This window comes from Thunnus albacares, chromosome 4 (assembly GCF_914725855.1).
Source record: "Thunnus albacares chromosome 4, fThuAlb1.1, whole genome shotgun sequence".
Taxonomy (NCBI): domain Eukaryota; kingdom Metazoa; phylum Chordata; class Actinopteri; order Scombriformes; family Scombridae; genus Thunnus; species Thunnus albacares.
In genome coordinates this window covers 9,131,083-9,144,918 of record NC_058109.1, presented here as the reverse complement: position 1 = coordinate 9,144,918, position 13,836 = coordinate 9,131,083, and the positions used below count along the sequence as shown (strand labels likewise).

Genomic DNA, 13,836 nt, shown 5'->3' with positions numbered 1-13,836 from the left:
AGTTGTTCACGTTGTATAATGAAAAACCCCATTTTCTGGGGGTCATATTATAGTTCCCTTATTAAACCTTTGCTGGTGCACAACTTAGCATTACATATGTGGCTCTACAAGAGTAGACAGACAGTATGTTAGGACTTTTTTAGGGAATTTTGCCTCAATGTTTTTCAGGTCTACTCACTTGTACCACCACACTGGCTTCTTTTACTTTGTTCACCTGTCACAGGCTGGCAAGACATACCAGCACTCAGGGGCATGGAGGTATGAGTAGTAAAAGTTTAAGTTAACGGATTCACACTGAATTTACTTATTTAAGACATCTGTTTTTGATAGAAAAATCTGTACCTTGCATTGTGTACCATGTATGGTTATGTGTTAGACGGCAGGGTCTCGCAGGTTACAGCAAGACAAAGTCATATGGATATCATGTGGAAGGGAGAGTTCTGTAAAGCTTTGTCTAGGTCTGGTGGGAATCTGTAAACAACTAAAGGTGCCTCCCAAGGTCACCAATATAAACCAGTGAATTTCTTTCCTTCTTCAGAATTCTCCATGAAGACTCTGTGCACTCTCTGTGTCTGTAACATGTGATCTGTTTGAATTAAAGAGACACTTGACTTCAACCAACCTCAGTCTATTGATAATTTATCTATCAGTTTTAAACTTAACAAAACATTTTCTTTTATTACAGAGTTTCCAGAGGACCAGAGTAGAGAGCTTGTGAGACACCAGGGAAGACAGCTGTGGATGGAGTGTCGCTCACCTTAAATGCTTTTGCTGGGGTTTCATGTCTGCTATCTGAGCGACTTAACTGTATCTACCAAGACTGGCTTTCACAGCGTAACACAGTTTGCTTTTCAGTGCAAAGGACTAAGACACACATGGTGCTGGGTCTTTACAGTTATTGGAAATTAAAAAATATGAATATGAATTTGAGAATGTATATTAATCAGTGATTACATACACAGTCTGGCCCAATTCATCTGTTCAAAAGAATGCAGCGATCAAGAGAGGCACCACATGCTTAAATGCCAGATATGTTATCAAAACATGACAAGATATGTGATATCAGTACAAACAATTGTAAACAATAACTAAAAAATCCAAGACACTTTGAGTCCTGAGTGTATTAAATAATTTTTTTCCTGTGGATGATTAGAAGAGATGGTTAATCTTTGTACAGTGCACACATGAAACATGTACAGTAGCTCATACTGCTCCCATAAATTGAATTCTTCATCACAAATCATTGTGGTATTGTTTTGTTGGATTTGTATTCACCAGTGATGGTGTACAGAACATGATCAAATTCTGTCAGTAAAAAATGCAACAATTCATGAAAATAAAGTTAATTTTAATTGTGTATTGTACCCCCTTTCTGCCATTGTTAAAAGTCTATTAAAATGTTAAATGTCTGGGAGTTATAAATACCCGCTAACTTAAAGAAATAATGTATTAAATGATATTTTCCCCCCTTAAAATCAAAGAAAGGATGTGTATTGTTATGAATCATGGGTGGTAATTAAGTACACAAATTATTTATTGTAATTTGTAATTTTCACTAAATTAGCTCAGTATCACATTAAGGCATATATGCTGTATATAGAATAGACTGATTCAACCAAGGTCTTTTCTCAATCAATGCACCATATATACAATAACTTCAAATATCATGCACAGTAGATTGCACAGTCCCAGGCTCATTATTTTTCAGGTTTTCATTACACAACGTGAACAACTGTGAATTAATTATATTTCATGCACAGACCAGCCTGGGGGGTGGAGACAACATCAATAGCAAAGTAATGCAATCCAATATCATACCACAATAAATGCCTGCACCACCACTGCATTCAGATGAGGTTGATTTTTGTCAGTATAAAGAATGAAATAGCACATTTCAAGATTCAGTTGATGACTTTTTATTCAAAAAGAATAAATGGGTCACATCATGTTTCTGTGTCTCCAAAGAGGCACTAAAGTGGTGATGATACATCACAGCAAAAACTTGTAGTTCAAGACAATGTACTCAAATAGAGTGGAAGGAACAGCTTCAGCATCTTTACAAAAGATGGAGATTTGTTTAAAACAAGCTAAACAATGGTAAACTCTCTTGCACTGAGAGGAGACAAGATGCATGTTTAGAAATGATTACTGCAAGACCCAACATGGGTCAATATTTTTTTTACAAAGTAAAATATACAAGTTATACAAGTACATAAAAAATGCACACTGAAAAAACACTACCAGAAAGTAGCTAAGATTTGCCAACTCCTGTCACTGCATTAAACTTAACACAGAAGACTTAAAGAACTTACAGGAAGGTGTTCTAATGCTGCCATTACTGGCCAATTATATTGAGAAATCAATAAGAGAATATATAGTATTCATAGAATACAAACAATGTTGTGCTTCTCTTTTTTTCAGAAAGAAAAAAAATATACTTTTCTTTGAAAATATGCTTTCAGACAAAAATGAAAACAGCAGTCCAATAGGACTTAATGATGAATAAAATCACTGTGCACAGACACCTCTATTACATTTCAGAATGATGTTTCTGATATTAACTTTTGACCAACATGGTCATCTCAGTTTGTCTGCTGGTGTCTCCAGTCTGCATGAGTCTACCACGGCCTCCAGAGGGCGCTGTTGACTGGATTCTTCTCTTTGGTGATGCTGGTCTGGACTGTGGAGCTCAGAGGAGAGAAGTCAACCTCTCTTAGGTTCTTATCAGAGGAAGACTGCAGCTTGTTGAAGTGGTTCAGCAGTCTTCTCTGGGACTGTGTTTTCACCTCCGTGGACAGGAAGTGTGCCACTTCTTGGATACACCTGGAGTAGCCCTGATCCACAGCTGCTGACTCCACATCTTGATGCTGTTGCTGCAGTCGTCTCAGGAAGCAAACTGTCATCTCCAGGATGTCTGCTTTCTCCAGCTTGGAGTCTGGCTGCTGTTTGAGGAACTCTGGACCCAGGAGAGACTTGAGCTGCTCAATGCTGCTGTTGATTCGTTCTCTGCGTAACTTCTCCACCAGAGGCTTTCTGAGCTGCAGAAAGAAGAATAAAGTCATTAATCAACTTATTCTGGAGTTTATTGCATGAACAAAGTCAACATCTCATGAAAAGATGAAGTCATCATGAATCTTCAATTTACCTTGTGGGTCAGAGTCAGATGGTCCTGAGAGTTGGTCATTGCTGCAGTGATTGTAGGTGCCATAGCTGGATCTCTGTGCTGTAGAGGTCTCTGTAGAGAGGATCTGATCTCTGCTGGCTTCATCCCTCCTATTTATAGTCCCACATCTCCATATGAATGTGTGGGTCTCAGTCTGGTTGAAGTTTCTCACAGTCTCATCCAATCAGAGAGCTTGATAAGACAATAAGGCATGTGGAGCATGCAACATGCTGAATGCAGTTATAGTGCCTGAGGGACAATGGTTAGATCTCAGGGGAACAGGTGGAGGACTTGGGGGGTGATGGAGAGAGACTCACAGAGCTCTGTGTGAATCTGGGAAAGTGGTGACCCTGTAGAGAGCAGATCTGCTGCCTGATGCTGAGATCAATGACTTTGACTGAGTACACGCTGATCATCACATCACACATGTGGGAGAATGAAGGAGATTGTCCTCAACTTTAAAAACACCTTTATACCTTAGAAGCATTGTTGCATTTGTGCTGTCAGATCAATTATCAAACAGCGGTAACTGAGTTGACATTGTTGCCAAAAAAAATTAACTTAGATGATTAAAAAGCCAACTGTATATCTCTTTAAAAATATGTTTTATGTTGAAGCCAACATAATTAATTAATAAGACGAGGTACTGAAGGCCTTTTAAGAAAACACAATCATACAAGTAACACTATTAGACCAGTTTAATGCATATACAGTATTGTAACAAGGCATTCATTGAGTAAAACAGTAGAATGAACCTCACTTCAGATAGCTGTCCAGATGAAACAGATGTGCCGTCTGTCTTGTGACAGGTTGTTGTAGTGAGTAAAGAGTTAGTCAGGCTTTCCCACACTGAATCCTGTGAACTGTGAGCAACGCACCATAAAAGGAGTTTGAATGGTGGTGACAGCACTAACCATCTGGAGGAAAAGAACAACAGCAATAGAGTTTTCTATAAGTTGAAGCTGAAGTCGGAAGAGTTGGAGTTGAGGTTTCTGATGTCCAACAATGAAGGGTGATATATCAGTCTTTCTAAAATCGTTCTTATTTGTTCTGAAAGTCCAACTAATTTCTTTTCTGCTCCCTCAGTCTACAAGGAGATCTCTGTGTTTGGGTTAGTTAATTCATTTACAGGTTTCTTAAAATACATGGAATTTAGACAAAGGTATATGTATGTCAAAACATGAAGAAAAACAAAAGTCTTTATAACCCTTGCTGTAAGGGTGACATTGCTGTGGCAGTTTGGCATCCACCAATGGAACAAACAAAAGATCTTAAATCGAAATGATGACCCATTAAACAGAGGGGAAATGAAGTTGGCAAAAGTTAGAGCATTGGCACCAGAGCGAGACAGACAGTAAAAAAAAAAAAAAAAAAAAGCAAACAAGGAGAGAGAAAAAAAAAATCTTCCTCTGAAGTGTGCCAACTCCCCTCGGAGAATAGGTGCTGGTGGGGTTGAGGATGCTAATCACACTGGACTGTGACTCTGCTCTCACAGCTTTCCCACACTCTGTCCATTGACTGAGCTCCCTCCCGACAATAGACATGTGCCTTGTTAAATGCTAATTCATCCCCACACAAGCAGCTCTCTGCTCTCCCCTGAGGATAAAGTTTGTTGTTTAGACACTCTCCTCAATTAAGAGAGGAGAGCAAGAGAAATAAACACAAATATTTTGACTGGGGATGTAGCCTAACAACCAATCCACTAAATAGTGTTTGGGTGCAGATTTGATGATTAAATACAGCTTTAATCGATGTATTTTCTTACTTAAAGGATCAGGGCTGTGAATTTATGGTTTAAAAATTAGTTTTATAAATTTGAGAATGGTGATGACTATATAAATAGATAATTATAGCAGTACTGTAAGTTAAATAAAACAATAAGATTAAATAATTTCGTAATGTAGTATTTCAATTGCAGTTTAGTTTAGTTTCTTTTAATAAATTCAATTTATACTAGCCTTTAAATTTTTGTTTTTTCACATGATTTCTAATATGAAATGTACAAAACACACAACATATACATGACACACATATACAAAAATAAACCATATGATCTAAATATACATATTGTCAGTTTAAGTGAGTAAAAAATGTAAACATTTAAAAATTCAGTAGTAAAGAATCCCCCCCCACCTCCTCTCAGACGTCTTTGTCTGGTCTGCCTCTATTGTCCCACAGGGGCTCTGTGAGTGAGTTTTCTCTGGTTTCCCACACTCTGTCCATTCACTGCCTTCAAGAACAAAAGAAGTGTGTCTGGTTGCACATCACATTAATTATGGAGTCAGTTTACGAGTTTTGTCTCACTGCCTCTGAATAGGAATTCCTGTCACCAAGACTCGTCATTACCAGGCTTTTGTAAAAATGCTATGAGGAATGCAGACATGCTAAGGATTAATGAACATTCAAAAGCCCTTTTTTTCCCCCCTACTTTGGATTCAAATTGTTCCTGTGCATTCCAGGCTGTTTATTATGACGGGAGCAATGAAAGGCAATCATTCCTGAATTGATCAGGTGCTGGTCATGGTGCTATAAGACTATGAATTTAATAGTTATTTTTAATAGCTGCAATCAGATTTTATTTAAAACACGATCAAGTCATCTTCATCTAGGTGTTGATAAGGAATTTCAATTTTTAAAACTATTAAAAAGTACCTTTGCTTTCTGAATTTGGATCTAGTATTACTTCTTTAAAGTTTTGTACGACTGCCATCTCAAGAGAGGATTACTTCCTTGCAGTGAATATGATTAAGCTTATACATAAGTTTGATAAGTTTGGTTTATATGAAACCGAAATATTTTCATGTTCAGTCACCATTATTTCATTTTTGTTTTCTTTTAATATCACTGTCTGTCACACACTATCGCCCACGTGTGTGATGGGACGATCAGCGTGTGCTCAGTCAAAATCGTTGATCCCAGCATCAGGCAGAAGATCTGGTCTCTGCAGGGTCACCATTTTTCCCAGATTCACACAGAGCTCTGTGAGTCTCTCTCCATCACCCCCACCACCACCCCCGGTTCCCCTGAGATCTAACTATTATCCCCCGGGCAATAAGAGCATTCAGCAGGTTATATCCTTTATTGTCTTACTGAGCTCTCTGATTGGATGAGACTGTGAGAAACTCAAGCCAGACCAAGACCCACGCATTCATATGGAGATGTGAGACTATAAATAGGAGGGATAAAGCCAGCAGAGATCAGATTCTCTCTACAGAGACCTCTACAGCACAGAGATCCAGCTATGGCACCTACAATCACTGCAGCAATGACCAACTCTCAGGACCATCTGACTCTGACCCACAAGGTAAATTGAAGATTCATGATGACTTCATCTTGTCATGAGAGGTTGTTGTTTTTATGCTAACACTATACTCTAGAATAAGATTATTAATGACTATATTCTTCTTTCTGCAGCTCAGAAAGCCTCTGGTGGAGAAGTTACGCAGAGAGCGAATCAACAGCAGCATTGAGCAGCTCAAGTCTCTCCTGGGTCCAGAGTTCCTCAAACAGCAGCCAGACTCCAAGCTGGAGAAAGCAGACATCCTGGAGATGACAGTTTGCTTCCTGAGACGACTGCAGCAGCAGCGTCAAGCTGTGGAGTCAGCAGCTGTGGATCAGGGCTACTCCAGGTGTGTCCATGAAGTGGCGCGCTTCCTGTCCAAGGAAGAGGTGAAGACACAGTCCCAGAGAAGATTGCTGAACCACTTCAACAAGCTGCAGTCTTCCTCTGATAAGAACCTGAGAGAGTCTGACTTCTCTCCTCTGAGCTCCACAGTCCAGACCAGCATCACAACAGAGAAGAGTCCAGTCAACAACATACTGTGGAGGCCTTGGTAGACACCTGAGGACTTGTATAAAACTGAGTTAAACATTGTTCAAGCAGTTGTACTGATGGACCTTTAACCTCCACTTTCTTGTGGTCATGTTATTGCATATTTTACTGCATTTTAATTGCCTTTTGTAAAGGTTAGATTCAGTGTTGCTGTGATATTTGCAGATAACAGGTTTGCTACTGTTTGTACTTCAAAAGTAGCCGCATACCTCTGATTCAAGAGTTACTCTGTGAAGTAAACGTTATTGTTCCCATTTGGAATGCCTATATATTGTTACTAACACTGACAATGATGTTTGTGCTTTTTCTCCATTTAGGAGACACTGTTATTCATGTTGAGCATGTTTCAGATTTATATGTGATATTCACGTAACAGATTGATAAAATGTTAATTCTGATGCATTTTTGTATATCTTAAGTCTGCATTTTTAGCAGATGAAATTTGTGCATGAAAAAAAATTCATCAAGACAAATGTGCTGCTTTATAACTCTGTGAGTGACAGCACTCATACCTTCAATGAAGGGCTCGTTGTTTGGAAAATGTTTCGAAATGAATGTATCTCTTCAAACCAAGTGATGCGCATTAAAACAATCAGAAAAAACAACAACATTTCTTTGTCTAATATTTATCATTTACTCATATTTCACTTGACATAAAGCACCAAATCTCAATCCACTGCATATTTTAAAATGTATTGTATAGTTTGAGATAATATAGTCAGCTGGCAGATGCAGAACACTGAGCCAAATGTTTCAGTAAACTTTTTTTTTACTTTTCGTAAAAAAAAAAAAAAGAAATGAGCGGCAAAATGCTCCAGTAGCATATTAGTGGGTCTTTTTTACACACTGATTCCACCTCACAAAAAATATTATGGATAGTAAACCAGATGAGTTAGACAGTTGCAGAGCTGTTTGTTTCAGCTGTAAGCTTATGGCTGTCATCACATCTACGATGTCTGTAATCAATGCAAAATGAGGTGTTACATAAAAAATGGTTGACAATTTAACAGAAAAGCCAGGATAAAGTGTCTTAATGAGGTGTTGGGTCTCCACAAGGCTCCAGAAGTTTAGCTTCAACATATATTGTCTCTGGAACTACATAAACACCTCTATTCTTCCACCAGATATTCACTTATTTGGTGTTTTGATGGAGATGGTGCCATAGCTGTTCAACTGAGATCTGACTGCAAAGGCCATGATACACAATTCACATCATTTTCATACTCATCAAACATTCAGGATGTCCTTCACAGAAACATATGCATTCAATATGTTTCTCTACTCTTATATGTTGGTTTATCCTTTAATTTGCCACCTGTATCTGTATAATGGTGGCAGTTAAGTGAGGTATAGATGTGTGGTTTGTCATGGAACAGGCACTGCTCATATTCATAGTGTTTAAAATGTATTATATTGCTAGAAGGCACAGAAAAAAATACAATAAAAATTCTTAAAAGCTTAATTATACATCAAGAATATGACTTCACTGGTTGAAGTTATAATTTGTTTTTCAAACCTTGGTAGGAAAATTTTAATGGTGTTATTCCCACAATTGATTCATAGGAAGTGACATGAAAAAAAGTATATGTCTTACATATTTATTTTCTTCGAATCTGCAGCAACACCAGAACAACTTAAAATCCATTTTGGTGACAAAACTGATGAACGAAACAACATATGCATACACAGCATACATAAAACAATAACAAAGCCCTTTTCAGAAGAAAGGTAGGTTTTTTAAAAAAAAAAATATGATACCTTGAAACAAGGCAGTACAATTTTCACAGGAAGAAGAGGTTAACATTATTCTGCTTGGTATAAGATTTTAAACAGAATTTACTGAAGTCAATCAGGAAAAACTCTGCAGGTGAAATAAAACATCTTCTATCTGTCCACCCATACGCTCATATTTTTATCGGACAAAACACAGCAGCCAATGTCTGCATAGTTAAAAGACTGGATTAATCTTCTGTGGTTTTGCTCAAACAAAAGCAACCACTAGAACCATAAATCCAAAAAAGCAGCAAAACATGTTTTAACAAGTTAACTATTCATTCTTCTCCTCAGTCACTGACTTCTTAGCCTTTAACTCTGAATCCATTTTTCTTCCTCTGAGTGATGAAACCATATCAAATGAGAAATATGGGGAATTACCCAGAACACCCAAAGTATCCTGAGTGTAGATCCAGGTTTTTTAACCTCAAAAAAGACATTTTCTCTAAACTTTTTAAATAAAGCTAACAAGCCTTATTAGTCTCTGTATATCTGCTTATCATGATGCAAATAATGCATTTCTCTACAATCAGCAGATTTTTCAACACACAGTCTGTGCACACATCAAAACACATAGATGCAGTTGGCATCAATAAAATCTGTTGTCGTTCACAGATCGACAAACTGCAACAATTTGAATGCAGTTTCAGTGATTTTCAATTGTCCATTCCAGTTGGGCTTTAAAAGCACAGTGGAGCCAGGTCTTCCTCTGCGTCAGGAAACACACGTAAAATGTCCCTTGAGTATTTGGAGTAGCCGTTGTGTGACAGCAGGGCTTTTCTCAAGGTGAGGAAGGACTTTGTTTTCTCCAGGATGTCTGAAACAGGGATCCCATTCTGCATGTGTTCTTCAATCAGAGCCTTCAGTTTCTCCACTCCGGTGCTGCATTTCCTCTCCAACATTTGGAGTTTACACCTGGAAGAAGCAAAGTTGTGACTTTTATTAACTTGTTCATCAATTTAATGGAAAGTAGAAAATAAATAAATTTAATTTACTGTTGCCTGAGTTCACAGCAATAATGACAGTTCGGTTTGGTGACTTACCTAAAGAGCTGCTCCTTCATGCTGTCTTGAAGAGCGAGGTCTGCGTAGAGAGCCATTTTATGGTTTGTTCCTGCCGTTGGAAACTTCTGCTGTTGCTTGCGAAGTGTTAGAGGGTGTCTCTGCTGACATCTGCGTCTCCGCTCCGCATTTATGCTGTTCATCCTGCGGTCTCTCTGCCGCTCAGCCAATCAGGAGGCTCGGAGCTCAGGACAATAGAGTGAATTTAATGGCTGTCACACAGAACAGGTGGGATGCTTTATCTGTATGCCACAGATCAATGAGGTCAGTGGGAAAATGTTCTTCCTCAAGTGGACACGACCCTGATGCCAACTATAAACTGACGTGGCACTGAGCGTAAAAACGTGCGATGGAAAGAAAAGATAATATTACAATAAAATTCTCATTGGTGTTAGAATATCCTACATATTTATGCACAGCAAAGACAACTCTTCTGATTTGTAGTCTTTCATTTTTATGAAATGGAAGATGAATAGAGAGCCCACCTTCTCTCTCACTGTTACATCTACATTAGGAATAACTGGAAAGGAGTTCAATTCACTTGACAACCAAACTTTGGATTATTTATTTAAAGAAAATAATCATCAAACTCCAATACCAGAATATATGAATGAAAGCATTCTTTAAAAATGATCCAAAAGCTGTAATAATGTTCTAATGTTATATTTTCTCACTCTGTGTTTCCCAGCAGTGAGTTACGGCCAAACCAGATGGTTTATCTGTGAAGTGGCCTTCTGTCCTGTCCCTGCCTGAGAACCATCCTGAGGCTTTGTGAAAGCAGACACACTTCTATTGTGTGTGCGGCTGAGCAGACTGCATACAGAAGTGTGGGAAGCCGTGTGTCGGTGTGGCTCCCAGCCTCAGAGAGAGAGGAGGGCGTGTGACTGGGGCACGTTCAGCCTTGTGCAGGGAGCTGTGGGAGCTCAGAGGAGGGGAAAGTGGGAAACCGGAGCCCCTACACAGACAGCAGATAGATGGAGACAGATGGAGACGAGATAAGCAGGAAGGGTAAACCCACCTCAACGTGGTCAGTTTCCAGTTGTGTCAGTAAAGATTTTTTCACACTGTGTTACACATTAATCACAAGCGATAAAATAAATAGAGTATTTTCAGAAAAAAAGAGAGAAGACAGCAAGAATTGCTTATGAACAAAGATGCTGCTAAAATTAAAACTTCTATCACATATTTTAAAGGGTCAATAATAATATGACCTCTATAGGTGACTGGAAGGAATTGGAAAAAAAGGTTTCTGGGCCCAGTACATCCCAAATCATAGACTATGATTTCATGGATCTTGCTTGACTTTATCCCTGATATTTTGGTCAGATGATCAAGTTCTGGTAGTAAATGCTAACTAAAATTTGGCATAGACCTCCTACATGCACCACCAACTCTAAGCATAGTAAAATACATCTTTTATGTGGTGTATTTTGCAGGAAGTCTGGGAGCTGAAGAAAGATTTATGGGTTAAACATGCAACAATTCACCACATAGTGGATTAATCACTACACAGAAATGATTAGCGAGGTGGTGCTGTAGTACATATAAAGATATTGCTGATTTTTTTGTTTGTTTGTTTTTTATCTTGAGAATAACTTATTTGATACCAACCGAGCAGGTGTGGAGGTGTGTTTTTACAATTTTTGTGTGCAGTATGAGTCTGGTAAAGGGGGTAAAAGTTTATTGATATTGTGAGCTGTGTGCAAGATGATGTTTTTGTAAATTGCTTGTTGAAAAAGTGAGTAAACAGTAATGCTATGACACATTTAATTCTCTTTGTCTTTCTGACTGTTTTTTTCTGTCTCTCTTTGGTGTAGAACAAAACAGTAGAAATGGATAGAAATCCATCAGTCTTGGATAAGGTTTGATTGATTGGCTGATTAATACACTAATTCACTGGTTGATGCTAATTCTCATTGAGATGGTTAATTAGAATTTCAAATACTAGTGAGTTCATTGTCAAGTTAACTGTATATAATTTAAATAACTAAATAAATGTATTTGTTGTGCTGAAGATATGTTTAAAAGATGTCAAAAACAGTCATCTGTCTACCATGTTGTATTCTTTAAAATGTCTTTATCTTATCAGGTGTTGTATAAGAAGGTCGTCGTATGGGGGCAATTATTATTGCAGCAAGACTGAGATGAAAAGTTCATCCACAAGTATGAAACTTCTATCTGAAACTATCACAACTTAAATCAGATGGCCAAGAAAACTGCAATAAAAAAAAGTTTTTAAACATCATAAAGAAGCTGTAATATAAAAGAACACACATTTTTCAAATGGCAGTGTTTGTTTATTCAATAGGGCAGAAAGAGCCACATGAAGTTTGCAAGCTCCAACAAGACGTGATGATACATCACAACAACAACTTGTAGATTTCTACAAAACACACTGTACTCAGAGAGAGTAAAGGAACAGCTGTCTTTATAAAAGACACATACAAATATTTGAGAACGGATTACAAACTGCTCTTTCAGAGCATTTCTGAACAAAGTGAATAATTCGCTCTTGATGAACAAAAGCAAAACAGTAAAAAATGACCTTAAAACAGATCAAAGTCTTCTTTTCACAATGTAGTGAAAAGCAGTCACTAAATATAACTAATGTTCATTAAAAGAACATGACAGTGTCACTGAAAGATTGTGACAATGAGGTATTAAGAAAACCTTTTATCGAAAAAAAGGATAAACATGTGGATCTTACAATAGATCAGTTCTGAGTAATCGTAGAGATCAAAGTGAGGTAAAGTCCTCTATAACAATATGTCCATAAAAATTAATAATAATAAATTTTGATCAAGATGATCAATACCAATCAAAAGGTAACAGATGTTACCATAGCATTATATACTACTAATACATGAAGCACAGTAAGGAATAATAACAATTGCTGATGCAATCAGATTGAGTTCATGCTACATGCATGACAAGATGCTCTTTCTTCACTTGAAAGATATTGTTGCTGTCATTTCCTTAGGAAATGTCATCTAGCACAAATACAAAAACACACAAATCAGCCTCCTGTATACAGAAGAACAAGTGAATTAAATCTCAAATAATTCAGTCCAGTAATCTTTGACCAACATGGTCATCACAGTTTGTCTGGTAGTGTCTCCAGTCTGTATGAGTCTACCACGGCCTCCAGAGGGCGCTGTTGACTGGACTCTTCTCTTTGGTGATGCTGGTCTGGACTGTGGAGCTCAGAGGAGAGAAGTCAGCCTCTCTCAGGTTCTTATCAGAGGAAGACTGCAGCTTGTTGAAGTGGTTCAGCAGTCTTCCTTGCTGTTGATTCTGCTGCTGCAGCTGTGTCAGGAAGCAAACTGTCATCTCCAGGATGTCTGCTTTCTCCAGCTTGGAGTCTGGCTGCTGTTTGACAAACTCTGGACCCAAGAGAGACTTGAGCTGCTCAATGCTGCTGTTGATTCGCTCTCTGCGTAACTTCTCCACCAGAGGCTTTCTGAGCTGCAGAAAGAAGAATAAAGTCATTAATCAACTTACTCTGGAGTTTAATGATAGCATAAAAAGAACAACCTCTCATGATAAGATGATGTCATCATGAATCTTCAATTTACCTTGTGGGTCAGAGTCAGATGGTCCTGAGAGTTGGTCATTGCTGCAATGATTGTAGGTGCCATAGCTGGATCTCTGTGCTGTAGAGGTCTCTGTAGAGAGAATCTGATCTCTGCTGGCTTCATCCCTCCTATTTATAGTCCCACATCTCCATATGAATGTGTGGGTCTCAGTCTGATTGAAGTTTCTCACACTCTCAACCAATCAGAGAGCTTGGTGACGCAATAAAGGATATAGACAAAAGAGGATATAACATGCTGAATGCTGTTAATGCCTGGGGGACAATGGTTAGATCTCAGGGGAACAGGTGGAGGACTGGGGGGGTGATGGAGAGAGACTCTGTGTGAATCTGGGAAAGTGGTGACCCTGTAGAGAGCAGATCTGCTGCCTGATGCTGAGATCAATGACTTTGACTGAGCACACGCTCATCATCC

General features: G+C 38.3%; 3 protein-coding genes across 3 annotated transcripts; 1 reads left to right on the top strand and 2 right to left on the bottom strand.

Annotated features, from left to right (window-relative positions):
* Window positions 1-1,900: 1,900 nt before the first annotated feature.
* On the bottom strand, window positions 1,901-3,308 carry LOC122981150 (transcription factor HES-5-like). Its single transcript, XM_044349709.1, has 2 exons — window positions 3,146-3,308; window positions 1,901-3,038 (listed from the first exon to the last, which is right to left on the bottom strand). The coding sequence occupies exons 1-2, from the start codon at window positions 3,266-3,268 to the stop codon at window positions 2,619-2,621; spliced, it is 543 nt and encodes a 180-aa protein (XP_044205644.1). The 5' UTR covers window positions 3,269-3,308; the 3' UTR covers window positions 1,901-2,618.
* Window positions 3,309-6,357: 3,049 nt separating this feature from the next.
* Window positions 6,358-7,571, top strand: LOC122981234 (transcription factor HES-5-like). Its single transcript, XM_044349879.1, has 2 exons — window positions 6,358-6,467; window positions 6,578-7,571. The coding sequence occupies exons 1-2, from the start codon at window positions 6,405-6,407 to the stop codon at window positions 6,998-7,000; spliced, it is 486 nt and encodes a 161-aa protein (XP_044205814.1). The 5' UTR covers window positions 6,358-6,404; the 3' UTR covers window positions 7,001-7,571.
* Window positions 7,572-12,560: 4,989 nt separating this feature from the next.
* Window positions 12,561-13,564, bottom strand: LOC122981331 (enhancer of split mbeta protein-like). Its single transcript, XM_044350003.1, has 2 exons — window positions 13,405-13,564; window positions 12,561-13,294 (listed from the first exon to the last, which is right to left on the bottom strand). The coding sequence occupies exons 1-2, from the start codon at window positions 13,525-13,527 to the stop codon at window positions 12,962-12,964; spliced, it is 456 nt and encodes a 151-aa protein (XP_044205938.1). The 5' UTR covers window positions 13,528-13,564; the 3' UTR covers window positions 12,561-12,961.
* Between the last annotated feature and the right edge of the window lie 272 nt (window positions 13,565-13,836).

Bases quoted from the DNA above. Each gene is read 5' to 3' on its own strand.
- LOC122981150 (XM_044349709.1), bottom strand. From the start codon at position 3,268: ATGAAGCCAGCAGAGATCAGATCCTCTCTACAGAGACCTCTACAGCAC. The intron at 3,039-3,145 runs GTAAATTGAAGA...TTCTTTCTGCAG, and splicing joins ATCTGACTCTGACCCACAAG to CTCAGAAAGCCTCTGGTGGA.
- LOC122981234 (XM_044349879.1), top strand. From the start codon at position 6,405: ATGGCACCTACAATCACTGCAGCAATGACCAACTCTCAGGACCATCTG. The intron at 6,468-6,577 runs GTAAATTGAAGA...TTCTTTCTGCAG, and splicing joins ATCTGACTCTGACCCACAAG to CTCAGAAAGCCTCTGGTGGA.
- LOC122981331 (XM_044350003.1), bottom strand. From the start codon at position 13,527: ATGAAGCCAGCAGAGATCAGATTCTCTCTACAGAGACCTCTACAGCAC. The intron at 13,295-13,404 runs GTAAATTGAAGA...TTCTTTCTGCAG, and splicing joins ATCTGACTCTGACCCACAAG to CTCAGAAAGCCTCTGGTGGA.